At 47.8% G+C, this 27368-nt stretch overlaps 3 protein-coding genes across 6 annotated transcripts; 2 read left to right on the plus strand and 1 right to left on the minus strand.

Annotated features, from left to right (window-relative positions):
- Positions 1-104: 104 nt before the first annotated feature.
- Positions 105-18661, plus strand: sec23a (Sec23 homolog A, coat complex II component). Of its 3 annotated transcripts, none has more exons than XM_084380857.1 (20): positions 105-163; positions 1399-1626; positions 1716-1773; positions 2101-2187; positions 2495-2731; positions 2838-2914; positions 3066-3210; positions 3290-3448; positions 3587-3702; positions 3798-3921; positions 4139-4219; positions 4544-4633; positions 10500-10606; positions 10703-10856; positions 10935-11012; positions 11112-11273; positions 11985-12071; positions 15958-16113; positions 16535-16600; positions 16680-18661. In XM_084380857.1, exons 1-20 carry the CDS (start codon positions 111-113, stop codon positions 16767-16769), a joined length of 2355 nt encoding a protein of 784 aa, XP_084236983.1. In that variant the 5' UTR covers positions 105-110; the 3' UTR covers positions 16770-18661. The 3 variants fall into 3 exon arrangements, with proteins under 3 accessions (XP_084236983.1, XP_084236984.1, XP_084236985.1); XM_084380858.1 differs by having other exon boundaries at positions 106-163; positions 1346-1626; XM_084380859.1 differs by lacking the exon at positions 105-163 and adding an exon at positions 222-423 and having other exon boundaries at positions 1346-1626.
- Positions 5336-10163, minus strand: LOC311273675 (adenosine receptor A3). The gene is given in 4 exon segments (XM_084380860.1): positions 5336-5847; positions 5960-6113; positions 8345-8903; positions 8906-10163. Coding segments are annotated over 4 exon segments (1038 nt in total). The 5' UTR covers positions 9044-10163; the 3' UTR covers positions 5336-5660.
- A 1508-nt stretch (positions 18662-20169) lies between the features above and the next one.
- clec14a (C-type lectin domain containing 14A) lies at positions 20170-24721 on the plus strand. 2 transcript variants are annotated; one of them, XM_084380532.1, is made up of 3 exons: positions 20170-20341; positions 21015-21137; positions 22957-24721. In XM_084380532.1, the coding sequence occupies exon 3, from the start codon at positions 22992-22994 to the stop codon at positions 24267-24269; it is 1278 nt and encodes a 425-aa protein (XP_084236658.1). In that variant the 5' UTR covers positions 20170-20341; positions 21015-21137; positions 22957-22991; the 3' UTR covers positions 24270-24721. The 2 variants fall into 2 exon arrangements, with proteins under 2 accessions (XP_084236658.1, XP_084236657.1); XM_084380531.1 differs by lacking the exon at positions 21015-21137.
- The last annotated feature ends 2647 nt before the right edge of the window (positions 24722-27368 follow it).

Here is a 27368-nt window from a genome sequence, read left to right on the forward strand (position 1 = left end):
CTGACCCTCCATGTCCGCAGCCTGTCTGTTCTGTCTCCTGAATATTTGTCAGAGTGAGCCCTCTGCCTGTTTGTCCCCTCTGTGTTTTGACGTGGCGCCGGGCCGCCGCCATGTTGTTTTGCTACGTTGTCAGTAGAGGAGCAGCAGCGGCGGCAGAGCGCAGGTGAGTCACACATTTACCTTCATACACAGACTCACCTGGACCTGACAGACCTCACACTTCACCTGGACCCAGTCAGCTCACCGGTCTGTTCGTCCCCTTCATGTCACCTGTGTGACGTTCGTGACGCGGCAGTTGAAAAGCTCGGTTAGCTGCTGTTAGCTGTTAGCTCCGAGGCTAACTGAAGTGAAGTGAAGTGAAGTGAAGTGTGAGATTAAACCTGTCTGTTTTCTGTCTGTTGGATTAAAACGCTTCAACCTCAGGTGAGACTCTGACACACAGTCACCTGGACGGGTCAGAAAGGTACCTGCTGACGTCAGCCTGTTTACTGTGATCTAATCAGACTGGACTTTAAATACTGCTCTGATCATTGATTATCAGCTCTGATTGATTACCTGCAGTTTATCGATTTGAAACAGCGCCGGTTTGAACTTTAAGTGTTTCTGTTTTCAGCTTCTTTCACTTTTTACTGCACTCCAGTTCATCTGTGAGTGTTTTTCTTAAATACTGAGAAAAATGTACAGGGTTTGGTTTGAGGCTTCACATGTGGGAGGGGTCGGGGTGGAGGAATGTGAGATCAGAATTGATCAGAGAGATTTTCTGGAGCTGTTCAATAAATATTTAGATGAAGGTTTTTATGATGAAGTCAGAGCTGTTGTAAAGATATCACACACACACACACACACACACACACACACACACACTGAGGTCATGACCCTGACTCCACCCAGCTGACAGCCACCAACCAAACTCTGTACAAGTTTTATAGAATTTTAGAAAAGGTCATATTTTCACTTTTAAACTGTTTAAATATACTTTTCTTTGAGTTTAACGCCTCCTCTTAACTGTCGCCTTCATGTTTCTGTACAATTATTATTATTTTTTAATTCAATTCAAACGAAAGATTTTACCAAAACCCCAAATGTGTCTGTTTGTCCTGCTGGTGGCGCCAGAGGACAGAATGTGTCCAATCAGCCACTGAAGAGAAACAAGACCTCTACTGACCAGTGACCTGTTGCTGCAGTAACAGTACTGCAGTACAGTTATAGTACTGCAGTACTGTTACAGCAAGTACTATAACTGTACTGCAGTACTGTTACTTAGTAACTTGTTAGTAGTACTGAACTGTAGTCAGTACTGCAGTAACAGTACTGCAGTACACAGATATTCTCCTCCTCTCCACAGTTTTTTCCTGACAGTGTGTCCAGTGTAACCCTAGCCCTCCCCCCGTCTCCCAGCGTTGCCATGGCGACCTTCCCAGAGTACATCGCTCAGAACGAGGAGCGTGACGGCGTGAGGTTCAGCTGGAACGTGTGGCCGTCGAGCCGGCTGGAGGCGACCCGGATGGTGGTGCCGGTGGCATCTCTGTTCACGCCGCTGAAGGAGCGACCCGACCTGCCCCCGATCCAGTACGAGCCGGTCCTCTGCAGCCGAGCCACCTGCCGCGCCGTGCTCAACCCGCTGTGGTACGCATCACTGCACACCTGTGTGATGTCACAGACAGGTCAGTTAATGTCAATCACCTGTCTCACCTCCACTTGTGTGTCTGTTTCAGCCAAGTGGACTACAGAGCCAAACTGTGGGCCTGTAACTTCTGTTACCAGAGGAACCAGGTGAGACACACACACACACACGCAGACGTAGCACACATGGGGACACACACACTCTCTGTGTGCGTCCCATAAAACCATAAAATCCATTCAGTCAACTCTCTTTCGCGGGCCTGGGCAGCAGAGATCGTGACGTAAGGGCGGGAACATCTGGTGACGCAACCAGGAAACACTCTGAAGGCTGGACCGTCCCATTTAACAACGGTTGACGCGGCCTCCGAAGGACTCGCCTTCGAAGGCTGCAGCCCCTGAAATTGGACACAGCGTCTCTCTCTCAGTGACTGTGTGTGTGTGTGTGTGTGTGTGTGTGTGTGTGTGTGTGTGTTTCAGTTTCCTCCATCTTACGCTGGAATCTCTGAAGTGAACCAACCTGCTGAGCTGCTGCCGCAGTTCTCCACCATCGAGTACGTCGTCCAGGTGAGACTACAGACAGACAGACAGACAGACAAGTTAAGAGAGACAGACAGGTGAGGCTACAGACACACAGGTAAAGAGAGACAGACGGGTGAGGCTACAGACACACAGGTAAAGAGAGACAGACGGGTGAGGCTACAGACACACAGGTAAAGAGAGACAGACGGGTGAGGCTACAGACACACAGGTAAAGAGAGACAGACGGGTGAGGTTACAGACACACAGGTAAAGAGAGACAGATGGGTGAGGCTACAGACACACAGATACAGACATCCTCAGGTGTATGACCAGGTGTGGTCTCTGTCCTCAGCGGGGTCCTCAGATGCCGCTGGTCTTCCTGTACGTGGTGGACACCTGTATGGAGGACGAGGACCTGCAGGCTCTGAAGGAGTCTCTGCAGATGTCTCTGTCTCTGCTGCCTCCCACCGCGCTCGTCGGACTCATCACCTTCGGACGGATGGTTCAGGTCCACGAGCTCGGCTGTGAGGGGATCTCCAAGAGCTATGTCTTCAGGGGGACCAAGGACCTCAACGCCAAACAGCTGCAGGTAACTAATATGCTCACTAGTCCTACAGGTAACTAGCCTACACTGTGACTAGTCCTGCTGGTAGTTAAGAGTTCTCACCAGGTGTAAAATGTTTGTGACGTTGCAGGAGATGCTCGGTCTGACCAAACCTGCAGCCAGTCAGGGACGAGGTCCTCAGACTGCCCAACAGCCTCTGTCCAACAGGTAAACACACCTGTCTATACTTCAGGACCCTCATTGAAATAATGGATTCAGTAGACCTGGTTCTGTCCTGAACCTTAGAACCAGTGACAGGACACATCATGTAAAATGTCCTCTGTCCCTGTGTGAAATGTGTCCTCGTCTCTTCCTTCAGGTTCCTGCAGCCGGTGCAGAAGATCGACATGAACCTGACCGACCTGTTGGGGGAGCTGCAGCGGGACCCCTGGCCCGTCACTCAGGGGAAGAGACCTCTGCGCTCACTGGGCGTTGCCATGTCCATCGCTGTCGGCCTGCTGGAGGTGAGACGGGTCCGTCTCAGCAGCGTTCAGGTCTCAGTGTAACGTGGACGTCAAACTCAATCTGTGTTTTTACCCACAGTGCACCTTTCCAAACACGGGTGCTCGCATCATGACGTTCATCGGTGGCCCGGCAACGCAGGGCCCCGGCATGGTGGTGGGAGACGAACTGAAGACCCCCATCAGGTCCTGGCACGACCTGGAGAAGGACAACGCCAAGTTCATGAAGAAGGCCACCAAGGTGAGTGAAAGCCTTAACGCCACGTTCACTGTAAGATTAATTAATGATGACGTACAGAGGACACAGAGTGAGTGTGTGTGTGTGTGTGTGTGTGTGTGTGTGTGTGTGTGTGTGTGTGTGTGTGTGTGTGTGTTGCAGCACTATGAGTCTCTCGCTAACAGAGCGTCCACTAACGGTCACATCATCGACATCTACGCCTGCGCTCTGGATCAGACCGGCCTGCTGGAGATGAAGTGCTGTGCCAACTACACTGGGTAGACACACACACACACACACACACACACACACATAAAGATATCGTGATGTTCTGGTGCTGTCCTGATGTTCTGGTGTTCTGGGGTCTCTCCAGAGGTTACATGGTGATGGCTGACTCCTTCAACACGTCTCTGTTCAAACAAACCTTCCAGAGAGTCTTCACCAAAGATGTCCAGGGATCCTTCAAGATGGCCTTCGCCGCCACGCTGGAGGTCAAGGTACGAACCACAGCTACAGCAAACTGCACCTGTGACGATCCTCCATCACACTGTAAACTTAGATTACGTTAACTTAAATATCAGAGTTGGTCTTGATCTGAACATCCAGTATTGATCAGGCTGTGAACCCCCCCAGGTCACCTGCAGACATAGGCCCCGCCCCTGGTTCACCTGTGTGACAGGTGATTAAACTGACTGTTGTGTGTTTTCTTTTCAGACGTCCAGAGAGGTCAAAGTATCAGGAGCAATCGGACCGTGTGTGTCGCTGAGTGCTAAAGGACCGTGTGTCTCTGAGAACGTATGTCACACACACACACACACACACGCACACACACGCTCACACACAGCTGAGCTTTGACATAAAACACACCTTATATCTGTCCTCTGTCCTCCGTCCTCCGTCCTCTGTCCTCTGTCCTCCGTCCTCCGTCCTCTGTCCTCTGTCCTCTGTCCTCCGTCCTCCGTCGTCAATTGTTTTTAATTATAATTTACAAAATAGCCAAGCTTAGCATAAAGCGTGGAAACAGAGGGAAAGTGCATTTTATACTGCAGTATTACACTGCAGTACTCTGTATTATACTGCAGTACTCTGTAGAGTAAATGTGTATTGGTGTGTTTTCAGGAGATCGGGACCGGAGGAACTTGTCAGTGGAAGATCTGCGGTCTGGATCCGTCCACCACGCTGGCTCTTTACTTTGAGGTGGTCAACCAGGTGAGCACACCTGACCTCTGACCTTCAGAGGGTCTGAGATCAGCCTCAAGCTCCTGATTGGTTCATTGATTACTGCTCTGAACTAATGGCTGTAAACAGGAAGTTAGATGTTTATGACCTCACAGTGATGATGTCACAGGAGCAGAGGTTAAAGTAGGACACGACACAGTACTTTAACCAGAGAAGAAGAAGAAGTGATTCTGAGAGAGAAAGAGACGCTCAGGTGATATCAGGAGAGATTATAAAGAACAGAAATACTCACTTAATGTACAAATACTGATACACAGTTCAGGAGGTCGACAGCTTCAGGCTCTGAACCAGCAGGTGGAGGCAGAGAGCACACAGGGAAGTAGAAACAAAGTCAGCAAAATAAAAGCCCCAGCTCAGGTCAACAAAGTAAAAGCCCCAGCTCAGGTCAACAAAATAAAAGCCCCAGCTCAGGTCAACAAAGTAAAAGCCCCAGCTCAGGTCAACAAAATAAAAGCCCCAGCTCAGGTCAACAAAATAAAAGCCCCAGCTCAGGTCAACAAAGTAAAAGCCCCAGCTCAGGTCAACAAAGTAAAAGCATGTGACTCTATCTTCCTAATGAGGTTCTTGAAGGTTTCCTGAAATGGTTTGCTTCCACACAATAACAGAAATAATCAGTCATGTCCATTAATCTTATTTATTATTGTTATGATGTTGATTATTAACAAGCAGAGCTCGACACTTTGATGTCTGTCATGAAGTGAATCTTTGACCTGATGGTGGCGCTGCAGGTCACAGGATCAGTCGGATCCATCTTCGGGGAAACATCAGTGCTTTTACTAAATTTCCTGATAAATCATCCGACAGTTGTAATCGTCCAACAAACCAGGAGGGAATCATCCACCAACGTTTGTGTGTCGGATCAGCTCTGAATGTGTCTTCAGTCGTATGAACTGAGATGAAGGCTGTTATTACCCACAGTGCATTGTGGCTGGAGGTCAGCAGGTGTTGCTGTCTCTGGACTGATGGTGACGCAGCGGTTGTGTGTCAGCTGTGTTTGTCACGGTGCTGTTGGCGTTTTTGGTGAAGATGGCGGGCGTGTTGCTGCCGTAGTCATTGTAGTTGTGCTGATGTGATTTGCTGTGTCCAGATGGAGGGCGGAGCTCTGGGGGCGGGACTCCAGAGGCGTCCTCGAACACATCAGCATTAACATGGTGAGGCTCTGACGCACCGCCGCCCTGTACCTGCTGCACACACACACACAGTCATGTTTCATCCTGACATTTATTACGTGTGTGTGTGTGTGTGTGTGTGTGTGTGTATGATATGCAGCCGTGATTGGCAGCTGGTCCGACTCACGTCTGCGTCATGCAGGTGATCCACGGGTTCAGAGCAGCGCTGCTCAGAACGAGCCAGGTAGAGAGGGCAGAGGTCACCGCTGGACTCTGATGACCGCTGAACGTCTCGTACAGACACACCGAGACGAAGGGCAGCCAGCAAACCAGCAGACACGCTGAGAGACAGACAGGCAGAGAGACAGGCAGGCAGAGAGAGAGACAGACAGGCAGAGAGAGAGACAGGCAGGCAGAGAGAGAGACAGGCAGAGAGAGAGAGAGAGAGACAGGCAGGCAGAGAGAGAGACAGGCAGAGAGACAGGCAGGCAGAGAGAGAGACAGACAGGCAGAGAGAGAGACAGGCAGGCAGAGAGAGAGACAGGCAGAGAGAGAGACAGGCAGGCAGAGAGAGAGACAGGCAGAGAGAGAGACAGGCAGAGAGAGAGACAGGCAGAGAGAGAGAGAGAGAGGCAGAGAGAGAGACAGGCAGGCAGAGAGAGAGACAGGCAGAGAGAGAGACAGGCAGGCAGAGAGAGAGACAGGCAGGCAGACAGAGAGAGAGAGAGGCAGGCAGAGAGAGAGACAGGCAGGCAGAGAGAGAGACAGGCAGGCAGACAGAGAGAGAGAGAGGCAGGCAGAGAGAGAGACAGGCAGGCAGAGAGAGAGACAGGCAGGCAGACAGAGAGAGAGAGAGGCAGAGAGAGAGACAGGCAGGCAGAGAGAGAGACAGGCAGGCAGAGAGAGAGAGAGAGGCAGAGAGAGAGACAGGCAGGCAGAGAGAGAGACAGGCAGGCAGACAGAGAGAGAGAGAGGCAGGCAGAGAGAGAGACAGGCAGGCAGGCAGAGAGACAGGCAGGCAGGCAGAGAGAGAGAGAGGCAGGCAGAGAGAGAGACAGGCAGGCAGAGAGAGAGACAGGCAGAGAGAGAGACAGGCAGGCAGGCAGAGAGAGAGACAGGCAGGCAGGCAGAGAGAGAGACAGACAGGCAGAGAGAGAGACAGGCAAGCAGAGAGAGAGACAGACAGGCAGAGAGAGAGACAGGCAGGCAGACAGAGAGAGAGAGAGGCAGGCAGAGAGACAGGCAGGCAGAGAGAGAGAGAGGCAGGCAGAGAGAGAGACAGGCAGGCAGGCAGGCAGGCAGAGAGAGAGACAGGCAGGCAGAGAGAGAGACAGGCAGAGAGAGAGACAGGCAGGCAGGCAGAGAGAGAGACAGGCAGGCAGAGAGAGAGACAGACAGGCAGAGAGAGAGACAGGCAAGCATAGAGAGAGACAGACAGGCAGAGAGAGAGACAGGCAAGCAGAGAGAGAGACAGACAGGCAGAGAGAGAGACAGGCAGGCAGAGAGAGAGACAGGCAGGCAGAGAGAGAGACAGACAGGCAGAGAGAGAGACAGGCAAGCAGAGAGAGAGAGACAGGCAGGCAGAGAGAGAGACGGGCAGGCAGGCAGAGAGAGAGGCAGGCAGAGAGACAGGCAGGCAGAGAGAGAGACAGACAGGCAGAGAGAGAGACAGGCAGGCAGGCAGAGAGAGAGACAGACAGGCAGAGAGAGAGACAGGCAGGCAGAGAGAGAGACAGACAGGCAGGCAGAGAGACAGGCAGGCAGAGAGAGAGACAGGCAGGCAGAGAGAGAGACAGACAGGCAGAGAGAGAGACAGGCAGGCAGAGAGAGAGACAGGCAGGCAGAGAGACAGGCAGGCAGAGAGACAGGTTACATCCAGGAACGCATCAGAACCAATGAAGACACTCCTCCAGCAGAGGTCTGAGTACTACGCTGAGGCTCATGGGTATTACTGTAGTCCTAACTACAGTCCTGCAGTTCACTCTACCTGCAGGCTGCTGCTGCGACCTTTGACCCTGCCTCTTGTGACTCGTCTGTGTGACCATGGCGAGAGTAATGACAGTGAGTCATGGAGGTAAACACAGAGACGATCAGCTGTCCTCCTCAGAGTTCATCTCTTCAGCATGTCCTCTGCTCCTGTTGTCATGGCAACAGTTTTATGAACACGTTTCTACATATCAAGCAGCTTCCTGCCTGTCGTGTGCAGACTGATAATACAAACCTCTGTCCTGACACTTGAAGAGAAGTTACTATTCAGTTTGTTCTCCTGATACCTGAACTTGTGCATCAGCTGATGCTCAGCACTGATCTGACAGCTGTGAGGTTTAAACATTAGTTAATAAAAGTGAGAAATTGTGAAATAATATATGGATTGGATTTTCTAAAACATTGAGCACGTCTTAGATGATAGTCAGTAACTCAAAACTCCACCGCCCTCCAGAATAAATCGTTTCAGCCTGACATACTGTACGCTGGAACGTTTTTGAGCCTTTGTGATCTCTACGAGAAGCTTTTTAAAGACAGGAGGGCTGTGATTGGTTGTGTCAGGGACCAGTCATGAGCATGATCTCACCTGAGGTGGTGACCATGACGATGGAGCTCCTCAGGTAGTTGTTGGCAGGGACGTAGTAGCAGTGCAGCTCGTTGCACATGAACGTCCCCCTCCTGGCCTGTTTGTGGGCCACGTAGACGATGTATCCGTACAGAGAGCACATGGTGACGATCGGCGCCACGATGCCAGCCGACATCCACAGCAACACAAAGTACCTGTTGCCAGGGGTGAAGCTCAGGCAGCACAGGAAGCGCGACTCGCTGTAGACGTAGCTGCCGAACCCCAGCAGGGGCACGGAGGCGGTGGCCAGGCAGAAGAACCAGACCAGGACCAGCACCGCCCGCCTCCGCCCAGCCGTCCAGATGCTGCTGTAGCTGAGGGCGAAGCAGAGCTCGGTGAACTTGTTGACGGTGGTCCAGGTGAGCGAGTGGATGGAGGAGGTCTGCAGGAGCAGGAAGATGAAGCCGCTGCCCTGACAGAAGGCGCCTTCGCTGGGACAACAGGACGGCCACGCCAGGCTGTTGTAGGCGCCGAAGGGGATCGTGGAGAGACCGAGAGCCAGATCGCTGAGGGTGGAGCTCACAGGGTGAGGCCCAGCGTGTCCGAACGGAGCTCCTTGTTCAGGAGGAGCACCAGCAGGAGGAGGAGGTTCCCAAAGATGGAGGCCACGCCCAACAGGACCATCAGAGCGCCGTACAGCGTTCTCAGAGCGTCCGCCATCTTCAGAGGACGTCAGCAGTTACATCACAGGTCTGACCAGCTGCTTTTCCTCTAGCCTCCACTAGACGGTGCTCACCAACCTCTGACTGTATTGAAGTGAAGAGGAAAGTCAGTACATGTGACCACATGACAGAAACTTCTGTCTCCGTGACAACAGAGCAGCTTCATCCACCGCCATCAGAGTTAAAGTCTCAACGAGAAGAAACTGATGAATCGTCCTGAGAAAGAGACGTGTGAGCTCAGACGCTGAACAGACCGAGGTCAGGAGGCTCCTGTGTGAGCAGCTGGTTGGACCTCGGCTGCCACAGATTAACTGCTGTTTGATGAGTCACAGCTGACTGAACCTGAACGCACACAGGAACTCAGTGTGTCATAAATCATCAAACATCCATCACAGCAGCTGTTTTCCTCTCATCGTCTGCTGCTCACTTCTCTCGAGCGTCGACCTCAGATTCACTTCCACGTTGAGTTTTGGTTCTGGATGATGTCATCGCTGAAAACACGAAACGTCCTCGGTGTTGTTCAGTCGTCTCTGATATAAACAGCCTGTTGGTTGGACCTCAGTCACCACACAGATGTGATCAGCTCAGTTTAAGTCTGATGAGTCACTGCGGTCACCTGACTGCACCTGAACACGAGTGTGTGATGTTAAAATATCCTTCAGCCTGTTTCCACCAGAGGAACCAGCCTCGTGATCAGTGCCTGGACCTCTGTTCTGCACCAGTGACCCAGGAACCATCAGAGAGAGTCCAACATCTTCATCAGGTGGAAGTCCACTCTCAGGTCCTGTGTTCCTCCTGGATTTACCTGGTGATCAACAGTTCTGACTTCTGCCTCTGTAAGGTCAAAGGTCAAATCAGACGAGAGCCAGTCAGTGATCGATATCAGTGATCAGATTGATCTGTACAGCAGATCTGATGTGAGAGCACCAGACTGTGATCCACTCTGAAGGAGAGGACGGACTGCAGGAGGCGTGTCCTGCTGCGTGTGTGCTGGCAGCGTTGCCGTGGTGCACCTGTCAGTCACCTGCTGAGATGATAATGAGAGGACACACACACACACACACACACACACACAGGATATTGGATGTTTAGGGAGTCTGTTGACATTACAGATAACTCTGTGTGTGTGTGTGTGTGTGTGTGTGTGTGTGTGTGTGTGTGTGTGTGTGTGTGTGTGTGTGTGTGTGTGTGTGTGTGCGTGCGTGCGTGCGTGCGTGCGTGCGTGTGACTCAGGTAATAACAGGTGTGCAGGTGTGTAATCATCATCATCATGTTGAGCCTCAGAGCACTGAGGAGCTCAGGTTGGGTTCAGGTGAGAAGCAGCCAATCAGAGGGCAGAGTGAACTACTTCTATGTTTATCTGGTTGTTGATTGATTAACACTGCCCGACAGTTAACGGTGTTGATCAGGTTATTGATTACTGATCGATCTGATGTCTGTTGTTTGTGTTGCAGCACAACGCTCCAATCCCTCAAGGCGGCCGCGGAGCGATCCAGTTCGTCACGCAGTACCAACACTCGTCAGGACAGAGACGCATCAGAGTCACCACCACCGCCAGGAAGTAAGACCACACCCTCATATACATACACGTTTACATCACCTGCTCTGCTCGGTGATGTCACACTCACCTCTTCTTCTGTGGTGTCTCCATCTCCAGCTGGGCAGATGCTCAGACTCAGATCCAGAGCATCGCAGCGTCCTTTGATCAGGAGGCGGCGGCCATCTTGATGGCGAGGCTGGCAGTGTACCGGGCAGAGACGGAGGAGGGGCCTGACGTCCTGCGATGGTTGGACAGACAGCTGATCAGACTGGTACTACGAGGGTTAAAACACAAACGTGTGTGTGTATATATATATATACGATGGTTTAACTCCAGTGTTTCTGTTCAGTGTCAGAAGTTTGGAGATTATCACAAAGACGACCCGAACTCCTTCAGGTTCTCTGAGACCTTCTCCCTCTACCCTCAGGTGATCCACATCCCATAATACTCTGCTGCCTCATCTCATAACCTTACTCTCACCTGTCACCTGTCTCTCACCTGTCACCTGTGCTCTTCTGTTTTGTAGTTCATGTTCCACCTGCGGCGCTCTCCGTTCCTGCAGGTGTTCAACAACAGTCCAGATGAGAGTTCATATTACAGACATCAGTTCAACAGACAGGACCTGACACAGGCTCTCATCATGATCCAACCTGTGCTGTACGCCTACTCATTCAACGGACCCCCTGAGGTACTTATACACCTGTACACACTCCAGTACACACTCCTGTACACACACTCCTGTACACACACTCCTGTACACACTCCAGTACACACTCCAGTACACACTCCTGTACACACTCCTGTACACACTCCAGTACACACTCCTGTACACACTCCAGTACACACTCCAGTACACACACGCCTGTACACACTCCAGTACACACTCCTGTACACACTCCAGTACACACTCCAGTACACACTCCTGTACACACTCCTGTACACACTCCAGTACACACTCCAGTACACACTCCTGTACACACTCCTGTACACACTCCTGTGTTCTCATGTCAGCTGTTTCCAGCTTGTTTTTATCTTCTGTTGAATCTTAAGTTCCAAAGTGAAACTTCATAGAGCAGCTGCAGTCAGAGGGATTGTTGATTGATGCAGGTGATTGATCAGTGATTGATGCAGGTGATTGATCAGTGATTGATGCAGGTGATTGATCAGTGATTGATGCAGGTAATTGATCAGTGATTGATGCAGGTAATTGATCAGTGATTGATGCAGGTAATTGATCAGTGATTGATGCAGGTGATTGATCAGTGATTGATGCAGGTGATTGATCAGTGATTGATGCAGGTAATTGATCAGTGATTGATGCAGGTAATTGATCAGTGATTGATGCAGGTAATTGATCAGTGATTGATGCAGGTGATTGATCAGTGTATCTGTGTTTCAGCCAGTCCTGTTGGACAGCAGCAGCATCCTGCCAGACAGAATCCTGCTGATGGACACGTTCTTCCAGATCCTCATCTACCACGGAGAGGTACACACACACGCGCACACACACAGACACACACACACTAACAAAATTCTCATGCGTGCACACACCCGTTGCTGCGCATCTCTCTGGTTGTTTTGACATTGATATACCTTCATATACGCGTGACATAGTTTGCGCACGTCATTTCCGCCTACATGTGAGCGTGTGACAAAAATGTTCAATTATCTTCATGTGAGCGTTAATGCGTGCATTCACATAAAAACGCATGAATGTTACACGTAGTCACTACGCGTAGTGTGATTACCGGCGTGCAGCAGTCATACGCGTGAACGTGCGTGTGAACGGGGGACCATTATAAGTCAATGGGGAAACTACATTACACGTCAGGCGCTGCTCGCTGCACAGGCGTCAAAGCACGCGCGTGTGACACGTTCAGTTGATAGGTGCGCACGCATTATGACACGATTCTACCGCCATACACGCGTAACAAGATGCTGCGTGCGTACGAAGCAGCGTGCGCACGTCTGTCTGTCACTGTTTGACAAATGTTGTCACGCGTTCACACACGCGTGCGGTCGCAGTTTCTGATGTGCGACCGGAAGTTGATCTGCACCGTGCGCAACACACCGCGTACTTGGACGCCTCGCGTAGTTGTTCTGTGTTCCATTTTCATCCAGTAGATGGAGCCATCGATCCAATACGAGATACAGACATACAGGCTTCTGGACACGCACTTTTATTAATGATTAAGGATTTGATTTGAAGTTATTTTATAATGCAGTTATAAGAGAGCTAGAATGGATGAACACGGCATCTTTATTGTTAAGAAAATGAAACTTTGATCACTACATCAGGCCATTTAAGGAACATAACAGCATTATTTGTACCCTTGAATGAAAAAAAGAAAAAAGAAAAGTCTGCTCCTGACTCAGGGCTTTCATGCATTTCCAAAAGTGGACCTTCTCTCAGTTGACCTACTGATGAAGGTTTTAAGCAGGGTGGAGACATCGCTTTCATCCATAAGGTCACTGTGAACGTTCATAACGGTCAAATGTGTTAGTCTCTCCTGCGTCATGGTGCGCAGCAGGTTTTCAGCCTGCGCAAGGCTGAGAAAGAGCGCTCGGATGCCGGACAGATATTGGCAGGGCCAGACAGCTTAATGAGCTTCTCCACCTCCGACAGCATGGAGCGGGGTGGGGCTGCAAGGTGTGCAGGATGGACACAACAGCTTAGCCGCTCTGGTGGAAAGGGGGTCAGTTCCGGGGAACCCACATCCACTCGTTTCCCCTGAGCCGCCTCAAGAACTGCCTGCTCTCGCCCTGCAGCTATGCGGAGTCCTTCCTGATCAAAACGCTGCTCCACCTCGGAGCGCACCAGGTCCAGATGCAGCCTGACTCCTATGCCAGATGCATAGGACACTACTAGTATGTAGTCAGGCAGGCTGCATGTCACATCAAAAGCATAGATATATGCATTAATTATATGAAAGAGATAAATGTAAGTCAAATCAAATCAAATCAAATCAAATTTTATTTGTATAGCCCAAAATCACAAATCACAGTTTGCCTCAGAGGGCTTTACAATCTGTACAGAGACGACACCCTCTGTCCTTCGACCCTCGATTCGAGTGAGGAAAAACTTGCCCCAAAAAAAAGCCCTTTGAACAGGAAAAAAAAAATGCGGAAGAAACCTCAGGGAGAGCCACAGAGGAGGGATCCCTCTCCCAGGACGGACAGACGTGCTATAGATGTCGCATGTACAGAGCAGATCAACGAGATCACAATGTATTCAATTATAATGGATGGTTGACAGGAATGAAAGTACATAAAGATGTATTACAGCAATAATAATGAAATGCACATAATGGAAATGTGATTACTAGTAATAACAGTAGTAGTGATTAACGGTAAGGATGGTATGTAGTAATGCAGTACGATAATAGTAGTGAAACGTATGTAACAGAGATGTGACTAATATTAGTCAGAGTCTATTGTTTTTAAAGCGTAATGCAGTGGGGAGGGAGGCTGATGGGGGGCGGGGGGGCGGATGCGGCCGACAGACAGCGAGACAGTCCAAAGATCTGATGACTGGAGAGACACGATCCTCCCTCCTGGTCCCACTGAGGACTCGAGCAGCAGCGTGTGTATATATATATATATATATATATATATATATATATATATATATATATATATATATATATATATATATACAGTACAGACCAAAAGTTTGGACACACCTTCTCATTCAATGAGTTTCCTTTCTTTTCATGACTATTGACATTGTAGATTCACACTGAAGGCATCAAAACTATGAATTAACACATGTGGAAATATGTACTCAACAAAAAAGTGTAAAACAACTGAAAATACGCCTTATATTCTAGTTTCTTCAAAGTAGCCACCTTTTGCTCTGATTACTGCTTTGCACACACTCTGCATTCTCTTGATGAGCTTCAAGAGGTAGTCACCTGAAATGGTTTTCACTTCACAGGTGTGCCCTGTCAGGTTTAATAAGTGGGATATAACAGCAGCTCAGATTAGAGACCAGGTCAATGCCACACAGAGTTCTAGCAGCAGACACATCTCTAGAACAACTGTTAAGAGGAGACTGTGTGAATCAGGCCTTCATGGTAGAATAGCTGCTAGGAAACCACTGCTAAGGACAGGCAACAAGCAGAAGAGACTTGTTTGGGCTAAAGAACACAAGGAATGGACATTAGACCAGTGGGAATCTGTGCTTTGGTCTGATGAGTCCAAATTTGAGATCTTTGGTTCCAACCACCGTGTCTTTGTGCGACGCAGAAAAGGTGAACGGATGGACTCTACATGCCTGGTTCCCACCGTGAAGCATGGAGGAGGAGGTGTGATGGTGTGGGGGTGCTTTGCTGGTGACACTGTTGGGGATTTATTCAAAATTGAAGGCATACTGAACCAGCATGGCTACCACAGCATCTTGCAGCGGCATGCTATTCCATCCGGTTTGCGTTTAGTTGGACCATCATCTATTTTTCAACAGGACGATGACCCCAAACACACTTCTCCTCCTTCTCATTCTTCTTCTGGCAGCAGTGTCTGGCTCACTGCTGCCTCCCCTGGTTGACGACACTTCAATAAAATGAAAAGTCCAACTACGCGAGGCGTCAAAGTACGCGGTGTGTTGCGCACGGTGCAGATCAACTTCCGGTCGCACATCAGAAACTGCGACCGCACGCGTGTGAACGCCTAACAACATTTATCAAACAGTGACAGACAGACGTGCGCACGCTGCTTCATACGCACGCAGCTTGTTACGCGTGAAATACAATCTGCACGTAACAACGCACACACGCACGCATAACAAAGTAATCATGCGTGCACACACACGTTGCTGCGCATCTCTCTGGTTGTTCTGACATCGATATACCTTCATACACACACGCACGCACACGCGCGCACACACACACACACACACACACACACACACACACACACACACACACACACACACACAGTGCATTATTGGATGTTGGATATTGATGACATGTTTCCATGGATACATTCTGGTGTTTCTGATGTTGTACTTCAATACTTAAGCTGTTGTTTACTAAACACTGTAAACACCTGAACCAGGTGTAACAGGTGTGACCTGATCAGTCTTCAGACTTGTTCTGTTCATCATGTGTCTGTCTGTCTCTGCCCCGTCTGTCTCTCACCTGTCTGTCTCTGCCCCGTCTGTCTCTCACCTGTCTGTCTCTGCCCCGTCTGTCTCTCACCTGTCTGTCTCTGCCCCGTCTGTCTCTCACCTGTCTGTCTCTGCCCCGTCTGTCTCTTACCTGTCTGTCTCTGCCCCGTCTGTCTCTCACCTGTCTGTCTCTGCCCCGTCTGTCTCTCTCACCTGTCTGTCTCTGCCCCGTCTGTCTCTCACCTGTCTGTGTCTCACCTGTCAGACGGTGGCTCAGTGGAGGAAGGCAGGTTATCAGGAGATGGCTGAGTATGAGAACTTCAGACACCTCCTTCAGGCTCCGGTGGACGACGCTCAGGAGCTGCTGCACACTCGCTTCCCGATGCCCCGATACATCGACACGGAGCACGGAGGCAGCCAGGTGGGGGCGCCAACACACAACTGGATATGTGGACATACATACAGCTATATATCAATAGATAGTGTTGACACAGTAACACAACAACTCATCACAAATATTAGATTGATTGTATTTATGTACACTAAGATCACATCAGTTATTTTATATCTATATACGTGCGACTAACAACTCAACACACAAACACTGTTTATAGTAAATGGTGTTGTGTGTTGAGTTGTTGTTGAGTTCTGTAGTAAAAGTGCAACAAATTACTGCAAATAATTCTTTATTTAAGTCTAAAAACAGAAGATGTGATGAAATAAAAATACACAGTTTCACAGTAGAAACACAAACACTGTGTACATGTACATGCAGTGATGATGATGATGATGATGATGATGATGATGATGATGATGATGATGATGGCGGTGGTGTGTTCCAGGCTCGCTTCCTGCTCTCCAAAGTGAACCCGTCACAGACCCACAACAACATGTACGCCTGGGGTCAGGTGAGCTGTTGACCTTTGACCTTCAGACAGGTGACAGTGTTGATGTGAGCTCTGCTGTAACATCTCGTTCTCTCTGCAGGAGTCTGGAGCTCCCATCCTCACAGACGACGTCAGCCTGCAGGTGTTCATGGATCACCTGAAGAAGCTAGCCGTCTCCAGCGCTGCCTGACCTCACCTGTCGACTCACCTGTCTGCGATATGTTTAGTCTTTTACTTTGCGTTTGCTGCCTGAGTTCTCTGGACAACCAGTCAACCATCTAACCAACGAGCCTACAGCGCGTAGTCAAACAGTCACCTGCCCGCCTTCTAGTATCCGCCAATCAGCAGCAAGTTTCAGATCAATAACAACCAGAAGTGATGCATGTTTATCGTCCGGTTAACGAAAACGTATATGTATACAGACTTTTCTGCTGTTTGTTTCATTTTTTGAAGAAAAACTTAGTTTGGTTGAATTTGTAGATGTGACGCTTAATTTAAAGGAGCAGATCAGCAGGTCGACACGTTTCAGCTCGTTTACCATAAACGTTATGTCGCACGTGACAACTTTACGACACACGCAATAAACTTTACGACACACGCAATAAACTTTACGACACACGCGCTAAACTTTACGACACACGCGATAAACTTTACGTCACACACAATAAACTTTACGTCACACACAATAAACTTTACGACACGCGATAAACTTTACGTCACACACAATAAACTTTACGACACACGCGATAAACTTTACGACACGCGATAAACTTTACGTCACACGCGATAAACTTTACGTCACTCCCTGTAAACGGTAAGCTTTACATTGCACGCACTAAACTTTACGCCATGTGCAGTGAAGTTCAAGTCACGTGCAGTAAGCTTTAGGTCACACAGCACACTTTACATCATGCTTAGTAAACTTTATGTCACATGCAGTCAATTTTACGTAACGCGATGTAAACTTTAAGTGGCACAAACTTTACATCATGCGCAGCACACTTAAGGTGCTGTTTGCAAGAAAAGTTGTTTGTGAGTCATCTCAAACAACTGACACTTGATGGTGGACGCCCGTCCTATAATCCCAGAGTCATTATTTGACGAGTTGGGAATGAGACTCAGAAATCAACTTTTCTTACAAATAGCACGTTTACCGTCATGTGCAGTAAACTTTACTGTGTTTCTGAGTAAACTGGAGCTACTATTTAGTCTTGTATGAATTACTTAAATAAATAAAAATAAAGTTACGGTACACTGTTCCTGATGTTGCTGCACAATAAAAGCATCAATGTGATTGGCCTATGTACAGCTTTTAATGTGAAACAGCAGCAGCAGTGTAACTCAGCAAATCAGCATTTGATCCAATCATATAATCAATAAATAGTTTCAGTTGAATTAGTTTCTGCTCTTTCTGGCGTCTGTTGGTTTCCATTCATTCATGCCTGTCTGGATTATATAAATTTATATTATTGTTAGATTTTAATACTCGACTGGATCCAACAGCTGCCTGGAAAAGAAAAGAAAAGAAAAGAAAAGAAAAGAAAAGAAGGAATGATTAGAGGCTGAAACGTGTGAACACAGCGGCGGTCTGCTCCTTTATAATCCAACATGTCCGTTGTTTCACTGTTTCATCAACAAATCTCAGTTTTTCAAAACGAGCAAAGAAATGTAAAAAGTCTGAAGGAAACTTCACAAAGATTCACAGTGTCTGTGGTTCCTTCAGTCAGCCGTCTGTCACACGTTCACTGACTCTTCAGCAGTTTAACAGTGTTCATCATCACTGAACTTTTTACTTCAGCTGTGTGTCTTTAGTGTTTGTGATGATGGACACGTCTGATGAAGCTGCAGCAGCTGTTTGGTTTAAACCTGATGGTTGTTGAGCAGAGAGAAGTTATAAGTCGTATTGACGGCGAGGACGCGTCTGTCTTCTACCTTCCTGTTCAGTATGACATGAGGACGTCTGTCGGCTGTTTGTCGTCCAGTTTCTCTGTGAAGCCGTTGAACACTAGAAGTCCTGAGGACAGAAACCTGTGGATGTTACATTCAGACTTTGTTCTGTTTCTAATAAAAGCTTTGTGGCGAGCTCGCTGTGGCTCTGTTCTTGTTACTGACACACCGACCGCTGCTGCTGTTAGCACTTTTAGTTTCTACTGTCTGCAGCTCCGTCCTTACCTACTCCGTTGCCACGGTGATGACCCTCCTACCTCCTTGCTGACTTTGTTGCCATGGTGACAACCCTCCTTGCTGACTGTTGCCATGGTGATGAACAAACAGAAGGAATGAAGCTGAGCCTCGAGCCTCTTTGATCATCTTTGTCGTGCAGACGTCTGAAACAGACAAAAGAGATGATGAAGATGACGATACCACAGAAGAAGAAGTGCAGAATATTAAACACATTCTGGAACTTTTATTGTTGTTGTTTTGTTTTGTTTTGTTTATTTTAACAGATAAACTGTGAGAGTGAACGCTTTGATGCTATTGGTTAAACATTAAAACAACGTCCAATCATCTTCCAGACAGCGAGCTGGACCAGTCTGACTCACACTGGTTTGTAACTGGTCAGACTGGTTCCCTGCTGCTCTGTGATGTCACAGTGAGCTTTGAAAAATGACCAATCAGGAGCAGGTGGCTCCTAAATACCTTCAAAATAAAAGCATCCGAGGTTAAATAAATCTGATGAGGACTAACACACACACACACCATGGCAGTGTTACCATGACAACAGTAGTCCATTAGTCATAGCTCCGCCCTTTACGACCTTCAAGTTCCTGCCATTCTTCACACACTTCCTCCAGGAAGCAGGAAGCATCTGGGTCGCTGTGACAACAATCATCCTCCACAGAGTGTGTGTGTGTTTCCACTGTTTGTTTAAACACAGTGTGTGTGTGTGTGCGTAATGAGAATCAGTCTGATGAGACTCCAGGACTCTTCAATGACTCCTGGAACTTTCTCAAGGACCTTCAGAAACAGTTAACACACCTGATATATCTGCTGTCATTGTGTCCTGGAAGTCCTGGAGAAAGTTTAGAACCCACAAAAGTAAACTTCAAGGACCTCCAGGACTGAAGAAAGCAGCTCTGTGTCTGTCTGTGTGTGTGTGTGTCCAATGAGACTCTAGGACTCCTGGAACTTTCTCAATGACCATCAGAGCCTCCTCCAGGATCTCAAGTCCCAAGTCCCCTCTTCAGCATCTATGGAAGCTTTCCAAGGCTCAATGTGACGTCCTCCAGGGCCCCTGGAACCTCCTTGAAAACAAGAGGTCAGATCACCTACACAGAACCAATCTTTTTTCAGATTTTGCTTTTATGAATCATTTTATTTCTGTTGGTGTTTGTGTGTTCATGTTTGTGATGTTTCACCTGCTGCCGTTACAAACCAACAGGTGACAACAAACACACCTTTAAAACGATGAAAATGTGAGTGAGGTTTGGTTCAGACTGTTTGTTTCTGGTCTGTGTGAGGGAGCGACGGCGTCTCTCTAGAGGAAACCGACCCGCCGTATCAAGACACAACACACTTCCTGTCCTGGAGGAGGGGGGAGGAGGGGGGAGGAGGAGGGTGATGTGGTGGACGAGGGGTGAGGCCCGCAGTCAGTCAGTCTGTCAGCAGAGCTACTGTGGAGGAGACACCAGCACAAACTGGGAGACACTGGAAGACAAGAAGAAGGAGGAGGAGGAGCTGAGGAGGTCAGGAGGAGAAAAGAAGAAGAGAAGAAAGTGAAGGAGTCAGACTGCAGATTTGTGTTTAAGAAGAAGAGTGACGGTAAGAAAACATGAAGCTCGTTAACGAGAACACAGTTTGAACATTGTCAGTCTGAAGACAAACAGACGATTACAGAGATAAAGATCCTTCAGACATCCTGAGACACTTTGTTTACTTCCGTTTATCTGTTTACTTCCGATTATCTGTTTACTTCTGATTATCTGTTTACTTCCGTTTATCTGTTTACTTCTGATTATCTGTTTACTTCCGTTTATCTGTTTACTTCTGATTATCTGTTTACTTCTGATTATCTGTTTACTTCCGATTCTTCTTCACCATATCTCAGACACATTAAAGGAGCACTCTGTAGTTTTAATGAAGGAATTTAACATTTACAACATTAATGAGGTAATAATACAAACTGTCTCCATCAGTGAGAGAACAAGCTGTTCTCAGAGGACAATAAGGTCCCAGAACATTGTTTGAAGATAGAAAGGTGGCAGGGTCTGCCACATATAAACAGAGTAAAACTTCTTTGAGGTCAGTTTGTTTGTCTTTGTCTTCTCAGTCTAAAACTACAGAATGCTCCTTTAACTGAACGTTTTATATTTGACAGGACGTCTTGTTGTGTTTCTGTTCTGCTGATTTACGTTCTGCTGTTTTCTTGATCATTTCCTGTTTCTGTCTCATGAACTCTGTGACGTGACCAACACTTTGAGCTGAACCTGAACAGAACTGGGGGGTATTCCAGAAAGGAGGTTCAACAAACTCTGAGTCTAACCCTGAACTCTGAGTTGACTTACCCTGTGAAGTGAAACTCTGAGTTTTCAGTTCCAGAACAGCTGATCTTAGTTCGGTAAGTCGACTCTGAGTATGTTAACTCTGAGCTGAGCTCGTGCCTGACGACTAGTAAAAAGCCATCATCAATGGAGCTCCGATACTGTGATTCACCATGGCAACAGGGGAGAAAACAGAAAGCAGACATTTTCTGGGGACAAAAAAAAGAAGTAACACGGCTGCGGCCGTAATAAAAATCACTGACAGAGTTTTAGATGCGGTCGTCTTTTCATTTGGAATTTAACATCAGTTTCTTTCATATTAGCCTTTGGGGAAGTGGTTGAATGTTGTTCAATGTTTTATTTTATTTTATTTTAGGCTAGCCTACCTATAAAAACAGTCTCACGGTGGCTCCTCCTCCTTCTGGCTGCTGGAAGGTGATTGATTAACCTGCGAAGTGATTAAAAAGACAAAACAAAACAAAAAACGAAGAGGAGAGAAGAAGAGAGGACTGATATTCGCTGTGGAGAATATAAATGACGGACTGATGAGGAGCGGTCTACTGTTCGGTTCAGTCCTCGTCAGGGAGTGAGAGCTCATCTAAATTAATCTAAATTCTCCTCCTGGTGTAAAACTGTGAATTATTTCTGCTTCAACATGATCGGACTGAGAAGGAAAGGACAGCCGCTGTCAGACAGCTCCGTCACACTCAGGGTTTCTTCAGGTGAACCTGCCAGTGAGCAGGTGAGGTTCACAGAGTAAGTTACCTCAGTAACAGACCCAGAGTTTAAGTTACCTATCTTTCTGGAACTGAAAACTCAGAGTTTCTCTCATCTCAGGGTTAACAAACTCAGAGTTTTCACAAAACCCGCTTTCTGGAAGACCCCCCTGTTCTGCTGTTTGTGTCTGTTTGTTTGTAAAATAATTTAAAGAGTTCCTGAATGAAACCAAACATCAGCCGTCAGAGGAAACTCCTTAAAGGAACAGTTCACAGTCACTCAGTCATCATCTCCTCCTGATGATATAAAGTCAGGCTCAGCCATCTCCTCCTGATGATATAAAGTCAGGCTCAGTCATCGTCTCCTCCTGATGATATAAAGTCAGGCTCAGTCATCGTCTCCTCCTGATGATATAAAGTCAGGCTCAGTCATCGTCTCCTCCTGATGATATAAAGTCAGGCTCAGCCATCGTCTCCTCCTGATGATATAAAGTCAGGCTCAGTCATCGTCTCCTCCTGATGATATAAAGTCAGGCTCAGTCATCGTCTCCTCCTGATGATATAAAGTCAGGCTCAGCCATCGTCTCCTCCTGATGATATAAAGTCAGGCTCAGTCATCGTCTCCTCCTGATGATATAAAGTCAGGCTCAGCCATCGTCTCCTCCTGATGATATAAAGTCAGGCTCAGCCATCGTCTCCTCCTGATGATATAAAGTCAGGCTCAGTCATCATCTCCTCCTGATGATATAAAGTCAGGCTCAGTCATCATCTCCTCCTGATGATATAAAGTCAGGTGAAGTCTCGTAGTCCACAGAACATTTCTGGAGCTTCACAGTAAAACAGAGTTGCAGCGTTCTGCTGAACACCTGAAGCAGCTGGAGATGATTTAAACATCAGATGTCTCCACACAGCTCGTCTGCTGTGATCACAGAGATCACAACCTGATCTTAGGAGGCCATATTTAACCCTCACCATGCGGTCGAGCTGTATGCTAACACTGTTAGCTCAGCAGCTACAGTGAAGATTTCAGATTAAAACAGGATGTCACTTACATCTTTTCAAATTAAAGTTTCAGACAACCTTGGTCTCCGGCTCCGTCAGATAACCCGACTCTCTGTACCTTTTCTGTCGTCGAAACGTTTTCATGGTCAAACTGAAACAAACTTTTTTGTGTCGGCAGGCTGACATCATCATCAGGGGGCGGAGTCAGAGAAGATGGCGTCCTGGTTCTGCTGGATCTGGACGGCTCTCGTCCTGTTCACAAACACCTTGTCTGAGCCGGCATCTCCACCACGCTACATCGTCCATCACACCAATGTCAGTTTCGACCACGCCATGGAGGTCTGCTCACGTCACGGCATCCTCACCACCATCGCAACCGAGCAGGAGGCCGCCGAGATCCTCGAGGTCGTGTCCAGGTCACCTCAGAATCAGAACCAGTCCACCTTCTGGGTCGGACTGAGGAAGGTCAAGGACGAGTGTGTGGTTCCCACGCTGCCACTGAGAGGCTTCAAGTGGACCAAGGACGGCAGCGAGGAGACCCAGGTGAGCCACTGGACCGAGGAGCCCAAACCCACGTGCACCAGCGTGCGCTGCGCCGCGCTGAGGGTGGAGTCCGACGGGTCAACAGAGACCAGGTGGGGTCTGATCCCTGTCAGCTGTAGGAACCATAACCAGTTCATCTGTAAGCTGACAGACAGACCGACAGGAGCGACACTGAAACCTGCTGCACCAGAACCAGAACCAAAACCTGACCCAGCTACACCTGAACCAAAAACTGCTCCATCAGCACCACCTACACTAGAACCAGAACCAAAACCTGACCCAGCTACACCTGAACCAGAAACTGCTCCATCAGCACCACCTACACTAGAACCAGAACCTGTTACAGCGGAACCGCATAAACCTGGCCCAAAAACTGCTACACAGAGACCAGAACCAACTGGGCCTAAGCTGCAGGGACCTGACCCTGAGCCTGCTTCTGACATAGAGCTGGGATCGGACTCTTGTGAGCACAACCCCCGGCCCCGGATCACTGGAGCACGCTACCTGAGTCTGGACCCGGACAACAGCAGCAGGATCCAGGTGGAGTGCTGGTCTTCGGCCCCGGTGGAGCTCCACTGTTCGGGCCGTCCCGCCATGTGGCGTCTGCTGGACGACTCGCCCGCCAACCTCACCACCGTCTGCCAGCCGTGTGGCCCCTGCAGGCACACCTGTGTGAACATGGAGGGCTCCTCCAGGTGCGTCTGCACCGACAAGGACGGGAAACACCACGACGCAGACTCGCCAGAGTGCGTGAGTCCGACAGACAACAGTCTGTTGTTGTGGGTCCTGGTTGCCGTGGCAGCGGTGGTGGTGATAGTGGTGGTTGTCGCGGTGACGGTGAAGTGCTGCCTGATGAGGCGGTCGGAAAAACGCGGCATGAAGAAGGAGAAGATGGCGATGAAGAGCAAGGACTCCTTCGACACAGCCAATGAGAAGGTAGCGAGATGAGGGAGCACGGCTGTGATTGGTTGAGGGCAGATGTGGCGGTGACATCATCAGTCAGTCTGCTGTCGGATGAAAACATGGCGACTTAAACTTTACAGGAAGTGAAAGTTTATTTTTCTGTCTTTAAATCAGATTTTGTGAAATAAAATTTGTTTTCTGATAAAAAGCTTTTATTGTTTTTATAAATGTTTGATGACATCATCAGTGTATAATGAACATGATCAGTGTGTGTGTGTGTGTGTGTGTGTGTGATGTTCAGGTCCTCACTTATATACAGTATATCATATAATGCAGTCTGTATCAGAGCGCCCCCATGTGGACAGTGTAAAGACGATCCTGTCTTGACCAATCAGAGCCTCTCAGTGACCTCTGTGTATTGATTGGCTCGTACGGACCTGACTCGGACTCGTGTCGCTTGTTTTGACTCGTTGTTTAAATAAATAAAATGAATTTAACTCATTTCCATGTTTTCATTCAGAGACGACTTTATAAACTTTATTAACATGAGAAAACACAACGATTGTGTTTCATGTTGGTTTAAATAAAGGTTTAGACGTTTTATTTTGAAAACCTGAAGAGGTCAAAAGTATGTGGACACATCAAGGTCCAACTTTTATTTAAACATTATTTTGTTTTATTATAATTTCTACTAATGATTAATGATCAGAACTAAATCAATATAATGATTATTAATAACTGAGAGGATCAAACAGCTTCTCAATTCAATTCAAAGGAGCTTTATTGGCATGACAGTTTAACAACAATGTTGCCAAAGCATCAAAACACAACTTGTCCAAACACTCAGACAGAACACAACAAATAACAACATGAACACAACACCAAGATTGATTTACATTAATTATATATACAGTATATACAGTGTGTGTGTGTGTGTGTGTGTGTGTGTGTGTGTGCGTGCAGCAGGTATGCCCTGTCTCCTTCTCCCAGGAGTATTTTAATGTTGAGAGGTGGTTCAGCTCTTTGGACTCTGAGATTACAGAGTTGAACTTGTTAAGTTCTGATGACTGAGTGGACCCAGACTTCACCACCGTACAGCGCAGTGGGCTGGATGACACCATCAAACCTCTGAAGCCAGATTCTGACTGGAGTTTGTAAATGATAAATGTTCTCTTAGTTGCATGTCGGGCTCTTCAGCTGCTTCCTTCAGTGCATCACTGCCATGTTGAAGCTCCCTGATGCTGTCATGTTGTACCAAGGCAGGTGTAACTCATGCTGCATTCACTGACATGATTATTTATGGTGAATTGGTGTTTGTTCTCCTGACATCTGGGGCGTTTTTGAAAGATCATGACATTAGTTCTCTTCATGTTTGCTGCCAGGGCCCAGTTCTGACAGGACTTTTCTACTGTGTCCAGCTGCTGCTGTGGTCCTTGTTCAGTAGGAGACAGTAGGACAACAGAGACTTCAGCTCTGTATCGAGGAGGGAGAGGCCGGGAGCAGCACACTGATCCAACTCAGCAGCACCTTCATGTATATACACGTTGAACAGAGTGGAGTTAAACTGCAGCCCTGGCGTTCACCTCTTCTCTGGTGAAGACTTCAGTCTGTTTGTCTCCAGTTTTAACAGCACACATATTTTCCAGATACACTGATTTAACCAGATGGTGCATGTTGCCCCCTGTACCACAGTGTAGCAGCCTGTAACAGAGCCCTTCATGCCAAACAGAGTCGAAAGCTTTCTTGAAATCAATGAAACAAGTGAATATCTGACCATGTTTTGTTTGGTGAACACGTTTGTTCATTAAAGTGTGAAGGGTCTGTACATGGTCGGTGGTGCGGTGTTTTGGGAGGAAGCCACTTTGACTTTTACTGAAGATGGAGTCCTCAAGGAAATGTAGTTTTCTTTTATTCAGAATGATTCAGCTGGACAGCTGCTGACACAGAGGCCACGCTAGTTATCAGGTCTGATGTGTCCTCACGCTTATGAATGGGGGAAATGAGCCCTTTGCACCAGATGTGAGGAAAACATCCGACTGTAACACAGTGTTGAACAGCTGTAACACTGCAGCCTGCAGCTCTGGCTGGCTCCCAAGTAATTGTGAAATCAGGGTTGTCTTTAACTGTTTCTTCTAATGTTTGGAGGTTTTCTTGTATAATACACTGATCTGAATTGATTTGATTTATTGGTCGGTCTTTGTACAGATTGTCACAGTGCTCTCCAGATGTCACCATGTTGGATGATGTCTGTTGCTTTTTATCCCAGACTTGATTTTGATTAGTGGCGTTCTCAATATCTTCGAGTTTCATGTGGATATAATTTAGTTTTTGTTCCTAATCGTACATTTATATTTCTTTAACATGTCATTGTGTCTGATGCGTAAGGCTGGGTTGTTTGTTTGCTGATGTTTTTCATGTGCTATTTTTCTCAGGTCTTTTCTGATGGTCTTTGTTCTGGATCAAACCATTTGTCAGCGTTTTGCCTTTTAACAGGCTTCAGCTTTAATAGCTGCCTTATGAAATATCATATTGATGTCATCAGTGGCCTTATTTACACCGTCTGTGGTAGAGACATATTGGTTTTGGTCATATATTGATATGTCATTCATCAGATCAGGTGATCTCTCTCTCTCAATTCAATTCAAATGGGCTTTATTGGCATGAAAGCCACGGATCCTGGCCGCGCCCGGGTCGTGGATCGTGGATGCGCCTACTGCCATGACCCTGCCTGACACCCACCACTACTGTCGCTAATATGAGTCATATCTCTGTTGCATACGTTCCACTACTATTATCGTACTGCATTACTACATACTATCCTTACCATTAATCACTACTACTGTTATCACTAGTAATCACATTTCCATGTGCATTTCATTATTATTGCTGTAATACATCTTTATGTACTTTCACTCCTGTCAACCATCGCTTATAATCGAATACATTGTGATCTCGTTGATCTGCTCTGTACATGCGACATCTCTTGCACGTCTGTCCGTCCTGGGAGAGGGATCCCTCCTCTGTGGCTCTCCCTGAGGTTTCTTCTGCATTTTTTTTCCCTGTTAAAAGGTTTTTTTTTGGGGCAAGTTTTTCCTCACTCGAATCGAGGGTCGAAGGACAGAGGGTGTCGTCTCTGTACAGATT

Source organism: Pagrus pagrus (assembly GCF_965226575.1).
Source record: "Pagrus pagrus genome assembly, chromosome: 18".
NCBI classification, from domain to species: domain Eukaryota; kingdom Metazoa; phylum Chordata; class Actinopteri; order Spariformes; family Sparidae; genus Pagrus; species Pagrus pagrus.